Source organism: Sturnus vulgaris, chromosome 32, assembly GCF_052056855.1.
Source record: "Sturnus vulgaris isolate bStuVul1 chromosome 32, bStuVul1.hap1, whole genome shotgun sequence".
Lineage (NCBI taxonomy): Eukaryota > Metazoa > Chordata > Aves > Passeriformes > Sturnidae > Sturnus > Sturnus vulgaris.
This window is the reverse complement of record NC_142274.1, coordinates 141310-154524: the sequence shown is the minus strand read 5'-3', so window position 1 is coordinate 154524 and position 13215 is coordinate 141310. Positions and strand designations below refer to the sequence as shown.

The following is a 13215-nucleotide window of genomic DNA, read 5'->3' as shown; positions in this document are numbered from 1 at the left end:
GGGTCACCTGGCGGCCCCAGCGCGGCCATGGCGGCTCCAGGTGCGCTCGGGGGCTCGCCCAGGTGCGCCCGGGGGGGGCTCGAGCTCACCTGGGGCCTCCTGGGGCTGCTCTACCTGCGCGGTGAGTGACGTCATCGGGAGGGGGGGGACGGGGGGGGTCCCCCCCAAAAAATCGGGAATTTTATCCCAAAATTTGAGGATTTTATCCCAAAATTTGAGGATTTTATCCCCCAAAAAATCGGGGATTTTATCCCCAAAAATTGGAGATTTTTATCCCCCAAAATTGCGGGATTTTATCCCAAAAATCGGGATTTTTATCCCAAAAAAAATCGGGAATTTTATCCCAAGATTTGAGGATTTTATCCCCCAAAACATGGCGGGATTTTGACCCAAAAATTGGGGAATTTGTCCCAAAAATCGGGGATTTTATCCCCAAAATTTAGAAATTTTATCCCAAAGATTTGGAGGATTTGAACTCAAAAATCGGGAATTTTATCCCAAAAATCGGGGATTTTATCCCAAAAAATCGAAAGATTTGGGGCTAAAATTCAGAAATTCCCCCCCCCCCCAAAAATCATTGGATTTTCCCCAAAATCCCGCAAATTTTACCCCAAAATTCCTTTTTTTTTTTTTTCCCCAAATCCCCAATTTTTTATCCCAAAAATTCCCCTCGAACTCCCCAAAATTCCCGAATTTTTTAATTTTTTTATTTTTTTTTTCCCGGGAATTCTGGGCCCCTCCCCTCCCCCCTCCCCAATCGATTTTTTTGGGGTCAAATTCCGCGATTTTGGCTCCTCCCGCATTCGCGGCATCGCGACCTTGGACTTTTCCCCAAATTTTCCCCAAATTTCCCCAAATTTCCCCCAGAATTCCCCGCTCTCCCCTCCCCCCATTCCCATTTTCCCCATTTTTCCCAATTTTTCCCATTTTTCCCCAATTTTCCCCCAATTTTTCTCCTTTTTTTCCCAATTTTTCTCATTTTTTCCCCAATTTTTCCCAATTTTTCTCCATTTTTTTCTCCATTTTTCCCCAATTTTTTCCCATTTTCCCCCAATTTTTCCTCATTTTTCCCCCAATTTTTCCCAATTTTTCTCCACTTTTTCCCGATTTTTCCCCCAATTTTTTCCCACATTTTCCCCCTTTTTTCCCAAATTTCCCCCAGAATTCCCCGCTCTCCCCTCCCCCCATTCCCATTTTCCCATTTTTCCCAAATTTTCTCCTTTTTTTCCCAATTTTTCTCTTTTTTTCCCAATTTTCCCCCAATTTTTCCTCATTTTTCCCCAATTTTTCCCAATTTTTCTCTATTTTTTTCTCGTTTTCCCCCAATTTTTTCCCACTTTTCACCCAATTTTCCCCAAATTTTCCCAAATTTCCCCCAGAATTCCCCGCTCTCCCCTCCCCCATTCCCATTTTCCCATTTTTCCCAAATTTTCTCCTTTTTTTCCCAATTTTTCTCTTTTTTTTCCCCAATTTTTCTCATTTTTTCCCCAATTTTTCTCAATTTTTTCCTCCATTTTCCCCCAATTTTTCTCGATTTTTCCCCCAAGTTTTCCCCAAATTTTCTCTTTTTTTCCCCAATTTTTTTCCAATTTTTCTCTTTTTTTTTCTCCACTTTTTTCCCGATTTTTCCCCCAATATTTCCCGGTTTTTTTTCCTTTTTTTCCCGATTTTTCCCAAATTTCCCCCAGAATTCCCCGCTCTCCCCTCCCCCCATTCCCATTTTCCCATTTTTCCCAAATTTTCTCTTTTTTTCCCAATTTTTCTCTTTTTTTTCCCAATTTTCCCCCAATTTTTCTCATTTTTTCCCCAATTTTTCCCAATTTTTCTCAATTTTTTTCTCCATTTTTTCCCAATTTTTTCCAATTTTTCCTCGTTTCCCCCCCCAATTTTTCCCAATTTTTCTCTATTTTTTTCTCGTTTTCCTCCAATTTTTTTTCCACTTTTCTTCCAATTTTCCCAAATTTCCCCAAATTTCCCCCAGAATTCCCCACTCTCCCCTCCCCCATTCCCATTTTCCCATTTTTCCCAAATTTTCCCATTTTTCCCAAATTTTCTCCTTTTTTTCCCAATTTTTCTCATTTTTTCCCCAATTTTTCCCAATTTTTCTCCATTTTTTCTCCATTTTTTCCCAATTTTTTCCCATTTTCCCCCAATTTTTACTCATTTTTTCCCCCAATTTTTCCCAATTTTTCTCTATTTTTTCTCGTTTTCCCCCAATTTTTTCCCCACTTTTCCCCAAATTTTCCCCAAATTTCCCCAAATTTCCCCCAGAATTCCCCACTCTCCCCTCCCCCCATTCCCATTTTCCCCATTTTTCCCAATTTTTCTCTTTTTTTCCCAATTTTTCTCTTTTTTTTCCCAATTTTCCCCCAATTTTTCTCATTTTTTCCCCAATTTTTCCCAATTTTTCTCAATTTTTTTCTCCATTTTTTCCCAATTTTTCCCCATTTTTCCCCATTTTCCCCCCAATTTTTCTCATTTTTTTTCTCCACTTTTTTCCCGATTTTTCCCCCAATATTTCCCGGTTTTTTTTCCTTTTTTCCCGATTTTTCCCAAATTTCCCCCAGAATTCCCCGCTCTCCCCTCCCCCCATTCCCATTTTCCCATTTTTCCCAAATTTTCTCTTTTTTTTCCCCCAATTTTTCTCTTTTTTTTCCCAATTTTTCCCAATTTTCCCCCCAATTTTTTCCCAATTTTTCTCAATTTTTTCTCCATTTTTTCCCATTTTTCCCCCAGAATTCCCCGCTCTCCCCTCCCCCATTCCCATTTTTCCCATTTTTCCCATTTTTCCCAATTTTCCCCCAATTTTTCCCAATTTTTCCCCCAATTTTTTTCCCCATTTTTCCCAATTTTCCCCCAATTTCCCTCCCTTTCCCCATTCCCCAAATCCCCTCCTTCCCTCACCTGTGCTCACCTGTGCTCACCTGTGCTCACCTGTGCTCACCTGTGCCCACCTGTGCTCACCTGTCCTCACCTGTGCTCACCTGTGCCCACCTGTGCTCACCTGTGCTCACCTGTGCTCACCTGTGCTCACCTGTGCCCACCTGTGCTCACCTGTGCTCACCTGTGCTCACCTGTGCTCACCTGTGCTCACCTGTCCCCCCTCACCTGTCCCCCCTCACCTGTCCCTCACCTGCGCCTTTCCCTGCCCCTCCCCCCTCACCTCACCTGTCCTTTCTCTTTCCCCACAGGTGTGCTGAGTGCAGGTGAGTCCAGGTGTGCTCAGGTGAGCATGGACAGGTGTGTGCAGGTAGAGACGGATGTGCACAGGTGTGGAGTGCACAGGTATGGACACGTGTGTCCAGGTGAGCTCCTGGTGCCCAGGTGAGCCCGTGGTGGGCTCAGGTGTTCCAGACTCAACCCAGGTGTGCCCAGGTGTCCCAGGCTCTGCCCAGGTGTGCCCAGGTGTGCCCATACTCACCCCAGGTGTACTCAGGTGTGCCCAGGTGTTCCCAGACTCACCCAGGTGTACCCAGGTGTTCCAGATTCACCCCAGGTGTGCCCAGGTGTTCCCAGACTCACCCAGGCGTACCCAGGTGTTCCCAGGTGTGCCCAGGCTCAATCCAGGTGTTCCCAGGCTCACCCCAGGTGTGCCCAGGTGTTCCAGGCTCACCCCAGGTGTGCCAGGTGTGCCCAGACTAACCCCAGGTGTACTCAGGTGTGCCCAGGTGTGCCCAGACTCACCCCAGGTGTGCCCAAGGTGTGCCCAGGTGTGCCCAGACTCACCCCAGGTGTGCCCAAGGTGTGCCCAGGTGTGCTCAGGCTCACCCCAGGTGTTCCAGATTCACCCAGGTGTGCCCAGGTGTGCTCAGGCTCACCCCAGGTGTTCCAGGCTCCCACACCTGTGCCCGTCCCCTGTCCCAGGTGAGCCCGAGGAGGGCCAGGTGCGCCTGGCCGGGGGCCCGCACAGGTGCGCGGGGCGCGTCGAGGTGTTCCACGCGGGCAGGTGGGGCACGGTGTGCGACGACGCCTGGGACCTGGCGGACGCGCAGGTGAGCTGCCGCCAGGTGCGCTGCGGCCCCGCCCTGTGGGCGCCAGGTGCGGCGCAGTTCGGGCGCGGCTCAGGTGTGATCTGGCTGGACGAGACCGAGTGCACGGGCACAGAGACTCACCTGGCGCAGTGCCCCGCCCGCACCTGGGGGCGCAACGACTGCTACCATGGAGAGGACGCGGGGGCCGTGTGCGCAGGTGAGTGCGGGTAAAGGTGCTCAGGTGTGCTCAGGTGTGCTCAGGTGAGCGCAGGTAAAGGTGTTCAGGTGCGCACAGGTGTGCTCAGGTGTGCACGTAAAGGTGCTCAGGTGTGCTCAGGTATGTGCAGGTGAGCGCAGGTGTGCTCAGGTGTGCAGGTAAAGGTGTTCAGGTGCGCACAGGTGTGCTCAGGTGTGCACGTAAAGGTGTTCAGGTGCGCACAGGTGTGCTCAGGTGTGCACGTAAAGGTGCTCAGGGGTGCTCAGGTGAGCACCCACAGGTGTGCAGGTAAAGACAAGAGTGCACAGGTGAGTGCAGGTGTGCAGGTAAAGGTGCTCAGGGGTGCAGGTAAAGATTCTCAGGTGTGCACAGGTGTGCAGGTAAAGGTGCTCAGGGATGCAGGTAAAGGTGCTATGAGGTGCTCAGGTGTGCACAGGTGAGCAAGGGGGGAAGGTAATGGTGACCAGGTGTGCTCCGGTAAAGGTGCTCAAGTGTGCTCAGGTGTCTGGTGAGTGCAGGTGTGCAGGTGGGGGGGGTGGCACCAGGTGAGGCTGGGAGAGGTGGGACAGGTGAGCACCCACAGGTGAGCAGGTGAGGGGGGTGGTGGCACCAGGTGAGGGTTTGGGGTCACTCAGGTGTCCTCTGCACCTGTAGGCAGGTGGGGGGGGGTGGGAGCTCCATCCTGGGAGACACCTGGGGGCACCTGGAAGTACCTGAGGGTCCCCGGGGTTACCTGGGGGTTACCTGGGGGTTACCTGTGGATACCTGGGGGTCTCCGGGGTTACCTGTCCTGACCAGCTCAGGTGTTGCAGACTCGCTGGAGCCGGAGCCGCCTCACCTGCGCCTGGCCGGGGGCGGGCACCGCTGCCAGGGGAGGGTGGAGCTGCTGCACCTGGGCAGGTGGGCCGGGGTCTGCGGACACACCTGGGGCCCGCGCGAGGCTCAGGTGGTCTGCAGGTACCTGGGCTGTGGGACCCCCCTGGCTGCCCCACCTGGGGGCTCATCTGGGGACGCACCTGAGGGCGCACCTGGGCAGGTGTGGCTGGAGCAGGTGAGCTGCGAAGGCACCGAGAGGAACCTGAGCCAGTGCAGGGCGGGGCCCTGGAGAGAACACACCTGTGCCCAGGGGGGCGTGGCCAACGTGACGTGTTCAGGTGGGTGTGACGTCATCCTCACCTCTGTGAGGGGCTTAGGGGTGTGACGTCATCCTCACCTGGGCAGGTGGCACAGGTGTGGGGGGATGGGACAGGTGTGCTCAGGTGTGTCCGAGAGCTTCACCTGCCCATGTCACACCTGAGCCCTTCCTTCTCTCCTCTCACCTGTCCCCTCCTCATTCCCCTCCCCCCAGGTATCGTCTCACACACCTGAGCCCCACCCTCACCTGCCCAGGTCACACCTGTAACCCCCCCTTCACCTGACCCCCTCTTCACCTGTAACCCAAACTCATCTGCTCAGATCTCACCTGTATCCCCCCTCACCTGTAACCTCCCCTCACCTGCTCAGGTAACTCCCCCTCACCTGTATCCGCCTCACCTGTAACCCCCTCTCACCTGTAACCCTCCTCACCTGTATTCCTCCCTCACCTGCTCAGGTAACTGCCCCTCACCTGTATCCCCCTCACCTGTAACCTTCACCCTCACCTGCTCAGGTACCCCCCTCACCTGTACCCCCCCCCACCTGTAACCCTCCCCTTCACCTGCTCAGGTAACTGCCCCTCACCTGCTCAGGTAACACCCCCTCACCTGTAACCCCCCCTCACCTGCTCAGGTAACCCCCCCTCACCTGTAACCCCCCCTCACCTGCCCAGCTCTCACCTGTATCCCCCCTCACCTGTAACCCCCCCTCACCTGCCCAGCTCTCACCTGTCCCTCCCCTCCCCTCCAGGCTCGGCTCTGGCCACGCCCCCCCAGGTGCGCCTGGCGGACGGGCCGCACAGGTGCGCGGGCCGTGTGGAGGTGTCACACCTGGGCAGGTGGGGCACGGTGTGCGATGACACCTGGGGCTTCGCTGCGGCCGCCGTGGTGTGCAGGTACCTGGGCTGCGGTCACGTGATCGCGGCCCCGCCCCGCGCGCGCTTCGGGCCCGGCAGCGGCCCCGTGTGGCTGGACGGGCTCACCTGCACAGGTGAGGAGGGAGCGCCCTCCGAGTGCCGCCACAAAGGATGGGGAGTGCACACCTGTGAGCACAGCGAGGACGCGGGAGTGGTGTGCGCAGGTGAGCGGGGACAGGTGAGATAGGTGAGACAGGTGAGGGGTGGGAGACAGGTGAGAGGCAGGTGAGGGGATGGGACAGCTGAGACAGGTGAGACAGGTGATGGGATGGGGGACAGGTGAGAGGCAGGTGAGGGGATGGGACAGGTGAGACAGGTGAGACAGGTGAGACAGGTGAGACAGGTGATGGGATGGGGGACAGGTGAGAGGCAGGTGAGGGGATGGGACAGGTGAGGGACGGGGACAGGTGAGACAGAGACAGGTGAGGAGAAGAGGGGATGGGACAGGTGAGGGACAGGTGAGGGGACAGTGGCAGGTGGGGACAGGTGGGCTGGGAGCAAAGCCCGTCACCTGTCCCCACCTGTCTCCAATCTCATCTGTCCCCACCTGTTCCCCTCTCACCTGTCCCCACCCTCACCTGTCCCCACTCTCACCTGTCCCCACTCTCACCTGTCCTCACCTGTCCCCCTCTCACCTGTCCCCATTCTCACCTCTTCCCACTCTCACCTGTCCCCACTCTCACCTGTCCTCACCTGTCCCCACCTGTCCCCCTCTCACCTGTCCTCACCTGTCCCCCCTCTCACCTGTCCGCACCTGCCCGGCAGGTTCAGGCCTGGCTGACCTGACTCACCTGCGCCTGGCGGGGGGTCCGCACAGGTGTGCTGGCCGTGTGCAGGTGCTGCACGAGGGGCGCTGGGGGGGGGTGTGCGGCCTCACCTGGGCCCCGCCCGCCGCTCGCGTCACCTGCCGCTACCTGGGCTGCGGCCCCGCCCTCCGAGCCGGCCAGGTGAGCGTCGGGAGGGAGGAGCTCACCTGGGTGGAGTCGCTCAGGTGTAACGGCAGCGAGGGGAACCTGCTGGAGTGCCAGGTGAAGGTGTGGGGCGCCCCCTACTGCCCCCACGCCACCGTCACCTGTGAGCAGCCAGGTGAGGCGGGGACACCTGCACTGCTGGGACACACCTGGGGAACACCTGGAGATGTCCACAGACACACTGGGGACACCTGGGGATATCCACAGACACACCTGGGCACACCTGGTAACATCTGGGGAAAGCCTGGGACACACCTGGGCACACCTGGGCAACACTTGGGCACACCTGGATACACTTGGGCACACCTGGGGGCACCTGGGCACACCTGAGAAATACCTGGGACACACCTGGGACACACCTGGGGGCACCAGCCAGGTGAGCACACCTGCCCAGCCCCCCCCGTGTGTTTCAGGTGAGGCTCCAGGTGCGACCATGGCGCCCTCAGGTGAGGCCCTGAAGCCTTCAGGTGAGCTCACCTGTCCATGCTTTGATTTCCAGGTGAGGCCCTGGCCCCTGCAAATGCAACCCTGGCACCCTCAGGTGAGTCCTTGGCACACCCAGGTGAGCCCCAGGTGCACACAGGTGAGTCCCTGGTGTGCCCAGGTGTGCCCAGGTGAGCTTACCTGTCCATGTTCCGTGTTCCAGGTGTGCCCCCCGGCGAGGCCCCGACACACTCAGGTGCGACGCTGGCACCTTCAGGTGAGTCCCTGGCACCCTCAGGTAAGCCCCAGGTGTGCCCAGGTGAGCCCCTGGTGTGCCCAGGCTCACACACCTGTGCCCAGGTGTTCCAGGCTCCCACACCTGTGCCCGTCCCCTGTCCCAGGTGAGCCCGAGGAGGGCCAGGTGCGCCTGGCCGGGGGCCCGCACAGGTGCGCGGGGCGCGTCGAGGTGTTCCACGCGGGCAGGTGGGGCACGGTGTGCGACGACACCTGGGACCTGGCGGACGCGCAGGTGAGCTGCCGCCAGGTGCGCTGCGGCCCCGCCCTGTGGGCGCCAGGTGCGGCGCGCTTCGGGGAGGGGGCGGGGCCGATCTGGCTGGACGGGCTCAGGTGCGCGGGCAACGAGACTCACCTGGCGCAGTGCCCCGCCCACACCTGGGGGCAGCACACCTGTAACCACGTGGAGGACGCCAGCGCCATCTGCGCAGGTGAGGCACGGACAGGTGAGCGCACCTGGGTGGGGGAGGGGATGGAGGGCACACCTGGGCACATCTGGATACACCTGGGGCACACCTGGGGCACACCTGGGCACACCTGGGGCTCACATGTTCCTGCCCCATCCCTGTCCCACACCTGGCCCCAGGTGAGCTGACCCCCACACCTGTCCTGTCCCTGTCCCCCACACCTGTCCTTGTCCCACACCTGTCCCCAGGTAACCCTAACTCCTCACACCTGTCCTCAGGTAACCCTGACCCCCACACCTGTCCCTGTCCCACACCTATGCCCAGGTAACCCTGACCCCACACACACCTGTCCCCAGGTAACCCCCAGGTAACCCTGACCCCCCCCACACCTGTCCCCAGGTGACCCTCCAGGTGACCCCTCCCCCTCTCTCCCGTTTCAGACTCGGGGCTGTCCGGGGAGCCCCAGGTGCGTCTCTCAGGTGCTCCCGACAGGTGCGCCGGGCGCGTGGAGGTTCTGCACGAGCACCTGTGGGGCACCGTGTGCGACGACACCTGGGGGCTGCGGCAGGCTCAGGTGCTCTGCGCTCACCTGGGCTGCGGCCGCGCCCTGGAGGCGCCAGGTGCGGCCAGGTACGGGCGGGGCTCGGGGCCCATCTGGCTCGATGACGTCACCTGCAGCGGGGACGAGCCCGACCTGTTCAGGTGCGCCCATCGCACCTGGGGGGAGCACAACTGTCACCACGGGGAGGACGCAGGTGTGGTGTGTGCAGGTAAGGACAGGTGTGTGCAGGTAAGGACAGGTGAGAACGGACAGGTGTGTGCAGGTAAGGACAGGTGTGTGCAGGTATGGACAGGTGTGTGCAGCTAAGGACAGGTGAGCATGAACAGGTGAGAATAGACAGGTGAAACATGGACAGGTGTGTGCAGGTATGGACAGGTGTGTGCAGCTAAGGACAGGTGAGCATGAACAGGTGAGAATAGACAGGTGAAACATGGACAGGTGTGTGCAGGTATGGACAGGTGTGTGCAGCTAAGGACAGGTGAGCATGAACAGGTGAGAATAGACAGGTGAAACATGGACAGGTGTGTGCAGGTATGGACAGGTGAGCATGGACAGGTGAGACAGGTGTGTGAAGGTACAGACAGGTGTGTGCAGGTAAGGACAGGTGAGACATGGACAGGTGAGAATGGACAGGTGTATACAGGTGAGAACTGACAAGTGTGTTCAGGTGAGAAGTGTGTTCAGGTGTGTGCAGGTGAGCACAGGTGAGAGGTGAGCACACGTGAGCACAGGTGAGAGGTGAGCACAGGTGTGCTGTGCACAGGTGAGGCAGGGTGTCCTTTAAGGCGGGCGCTGGGGTCTCACCTGTCCATCCCCACAGGTAACTCCAGCTCAGGTGAGGTGCGGCTGGCGGCCGGGCCGCACCTGTGCGCAGGTAGGGTGGAGGTGCTGCACGAGGGGCGCTGGGGGACGGTGTGTGAGCACGGCTGGGACCTGAGAGACGCACAGGTGAGCACGGACAGGTGAGGGTGGGACAGGTGAGGGTGGGACAGGTGAGAATGGGAGGACAGGTGAGGATATGTGGACAGGTGAGCACAGGGACAGGTGGGTCCTGAGGGGTTGCTCAGGTGAGTGCAGGTGTGTTCAGGTGAGGCTGGGGGGGGGACAGGTGAGTGCTGGGGATGTCCAGGTGAGCTCAGGTGTGTCGCTGGGTTCACTCAGGTGTGTTTAGGGCACTCAGGTGTGTTTGAGCTCAGGTGTGTTTACCTGACCCAGATGCGTTTATCTGACCACAAGTAGTGTTCATTTCACTCAGGTGTGTGTTTTACCTGCCCACAGGTGTGTGTTAGGGTCACTCAGGTGTGTTTACCTGCTCACAGGTGTGTTTTAGGGTCACTCAGGTGTGTTTTACCTGCTCACAGGTGTGTTTACCTGCCCACAGGTGGTGTGCCGCCAGCTGGGCTGCGGGCCGGCTCTGGAGGCTCCGGGCCGGGCGCGGTTCGGGCGGGGCTCGGGACAGGTGTGGCTCAGTGACCTCACCTGTGTGGGCAGCGAGAGACACCTGGGGCAGTGCCCCGGGCCCACCTGGGGAAACAACACCTGCGGGCACGGAGAGGACGCGGGGGTCGTGTGTGCAGGTGAGTGTGGACAGGTGAGACACGGACAGGTGAGACACGGACAGGTGTGTGCAGGTATGGACAGGTGGTAACAGGTGAGCAGAGACAGGTGTGCACAGGTGTGGGTGTGGGGCACAGGTGTGCTGTGAGGTGTCCGTTACCTGCCCTCACCTGTGCCTTACTTGTCCCTCACCTGCCCATTCCCTCACCTGTCCATCCCTCACCTGTCCCATCCCTCACCTGTCCCCTCTCTCACCTGTTCTATTCCCTCACCTGTCCATCCCTCACCTGCAGCCCCTCCTCCACACCGTCACCTGTCCATCTCTCACCTGTCCCATCCCTCACCTGTCCCATCTCTCACCTGCAGCTCCTCTCTCCATTCCCTCACCTGTCCATCCCTCACCTGTCCCCCCGGAGCCCTCGGAGCCGCTGCAGGTGCGCCTGGCGGACGGGCCGCACAGGTGCGCGGGCCGCGTGGAGGTGTCACACCTGGGCAGGTGGGGCACGGTGTGCGATGACACCTGGGACCTGAGCGCCGCCCGCGTCACCTGCCGCCACCTGGGCTGCGGCCCCGCCCTGAGCGCACCTGGGCGCGCGCGCTTCGGGCCCGGCCGCGGCCCCGTGTGGCTGGACCAGGTGCGCTGCACAGGTGAGGAGCTCACCTTGGACAGGTGCGAACGGCCGGGCTGGGGAGAGCACGACTGCGACCACAGGGAGGACGCGGGGGTGGTGTGTGCAGGTAAGGACAGGTGAGGGCACAGGTGAGGGGGGGACAGGTGAGGGGAGGGGACAGGTGAGTGGGGGACAGGTGAGGGGAGAGGTGCGTGCAGGTGACGGGGGACAGGTGAGCACAGAGGGGACAGGTGAGGGGGGTTCAGGTATGTTTAGGGGGAGAACAGGTGAGGACTTTGAGGCTCAGGTGTGGTTGGGGGACTCAGGTAAGGGTGGGGGAGCTCAGGTGTGTTTGGGGGCGCTCAGGTGAGGGTGGTATCGGCCAGGTGGGTTCTGAAACTGCTCAGGTGTGCTCAGGTAACAGGTGGGCTCTGCAGTGCCCAAGGTGGGTACCCAGGTGTTCCCAGGTGCACCCAGGTGTGCCCAGGTGCACCCAGGTGTGTCCAGATGAACTCAGGTGTGCCCAGGTGTACCCGGGTGTCCTCAGGTGTACCTAGATGCATCCAGGTGCACCCAGGTGTGCCTCACCCTCCCCTCCCCCGCAGGTGCCGACCTCCCCCAGGTGCGGCTGCAGGGCGGCCCCGGGCCCTGCTCGGGCCAGGTGCAGGTGCTGCTGAACCACACCTGGCTGCAGGTGTGCGGCCTCACCTGGGGGCTGCCCGAGGCTCAGGTGCTGTGCAGGCAGCTGGGCTGCGGCCCCGCCCTCAGCGCACCTGTGGGGCCTCACCTGCCGGGGGAGCCGCACCTGGCCGGCCTCACCTGTGACGGCTCCGAGTCGCAGCTCCTCGAGTGCTTCAGGGAGGGGGCGGGGCCCGGCACCTGCACAGGTGGGACCGCCCAGGTGAGCTGTGCCATGCCCAGAGGTGAGTGCTGGGGGGGGGGGGGAGGGGCTGCAGGTGTGGGGGAGGAGCTACAGGTGATGGGTGGGTGTGGGGGAGGGGCTGAAGGTGAACCCCAGGTGCGAGGGAGAGGGGCTACAGGTGATGTACAGGTGTGCGGGAGGGGCTACAGGTGTGAGGGAAGGCCCCAGGTGAGCTCCAGGTGTGGGAACCCCCCCCGACCCCTCACCTGTCCCAGGTGTGAAGGTTCCCCCTGACCCCTCACCTGTCCCCAGGTGTGAGGGCTCCCCCTGACCCCTCACCTGTCCCCAGGTGTGAGGGCTCCCCCTGACCCCTCACCTGTCTCCCCCCCCAGGTGCAGCCCCCACCTGTGCGTACCTGGTGGCGCTGCTGGTGCTGATGACGTCACTGGGCGGGGCCCTGCTCTGGCTCACCTTGCGGGCCAGGTGTATCCCAGGTGAGTCCCGCCCCTGCCCCGCCCCCCAGGTGTCCCCAGGTGTCCCCAGGTGACATCAGGTGACACCAGGTGTGTCCCCAGCTCACCTGGGCGCCCCGAGGGCCCCCGGCAACATTTACCTGCCCAGGAGAGCCTCACCTGGTGAGACCGAGGTGCTGCAGCTGAAGGACGACGCCCCCTGAGCTCACCTGGAACTCACCTGGCCGAGCTCACCTGGAATCCCTCACCTGGAGCCTGGAACTCACCTGGAATCCCTCACCTGGCCAAACTCACCTGGAGCCCCTCATGCCTCACCTGGCTGCTCTCACCAGAACCCCTCACCTGGAATCTCTCACCTGGCTGCTCTCACCTGGAATCCTCATCTGGAACTCACCTGGAACTTATCTGGAACTCTCACCTTTCCCTTCTCACCTGAACCTCACCTGGAGGCTCTCACCTGGAACTCATCTGACCTCTCTCACCTGGCTGCTCTCACCTGAATCTCACCTGGAATCCTCACCTGGTCTCTCTCACCTGGCTTCTCTCACCTGGAGCTCATCTGACTTCACTCACCTGGCTGCTCTCACCTGGAGCCTCTCACGTCTCACCTGGAATCCCTTACCTGGCCACTGTCACCTGAAACTCACCTGGAATCCTCACCTGGCCTCTCTCACCTGGAATCTCTCACCTGGCCACTCTCACCTGGCTCCTGCCCCGCCCCCCTCTTCGGCAGCACCTGAAGCTCTCAGGTGTCCCCACACACCTGGGCAGGTGAATAAATTAAAAATGGCGTCTGGAGCCTCCAGGTGTGAATTTC

The 13215-nt window shown here is 59.6% G+C and overlaps 1 protein-coding gene across 1 annotated transcript; it reads left to right on the top strand.

Annotated features, from left to right (window-relative positions):
• The first annotated feature begins 2 nt into the window (after positions 1-2).
• Positions 3-13191, top strand: LOC106864321 (scavenger receptor cysteine-rich domain-containing protein DMBT1-like). The gene is made up of 16 exons (XM_088154809.1): positions 3-121; positions 3192-3206; positions 3865-4188; positions 5001-5342; positions 6073-6402; positions 7004-7324; positions 7709-7750; positions 7856-7909; positions 8034-8357; positions 8774-9103; positions 9716-9843; positions 10277-10472; positions 10819-11190; positions 11669-11986; positions 12318-12419; positions 12501-13191. Exons 1-16 carry the CDS (start codon positions 28-30, stop codon positions 12599-12601), a joined length of 3393 nt encoding a protein of 1130 aa, XP_088010935.1. The 5' UTR covers positions 3-27; the 3' UTR covers positions 12602-13191.
• Positions 13192-13215: the final 24 nt, after the last annotated feature.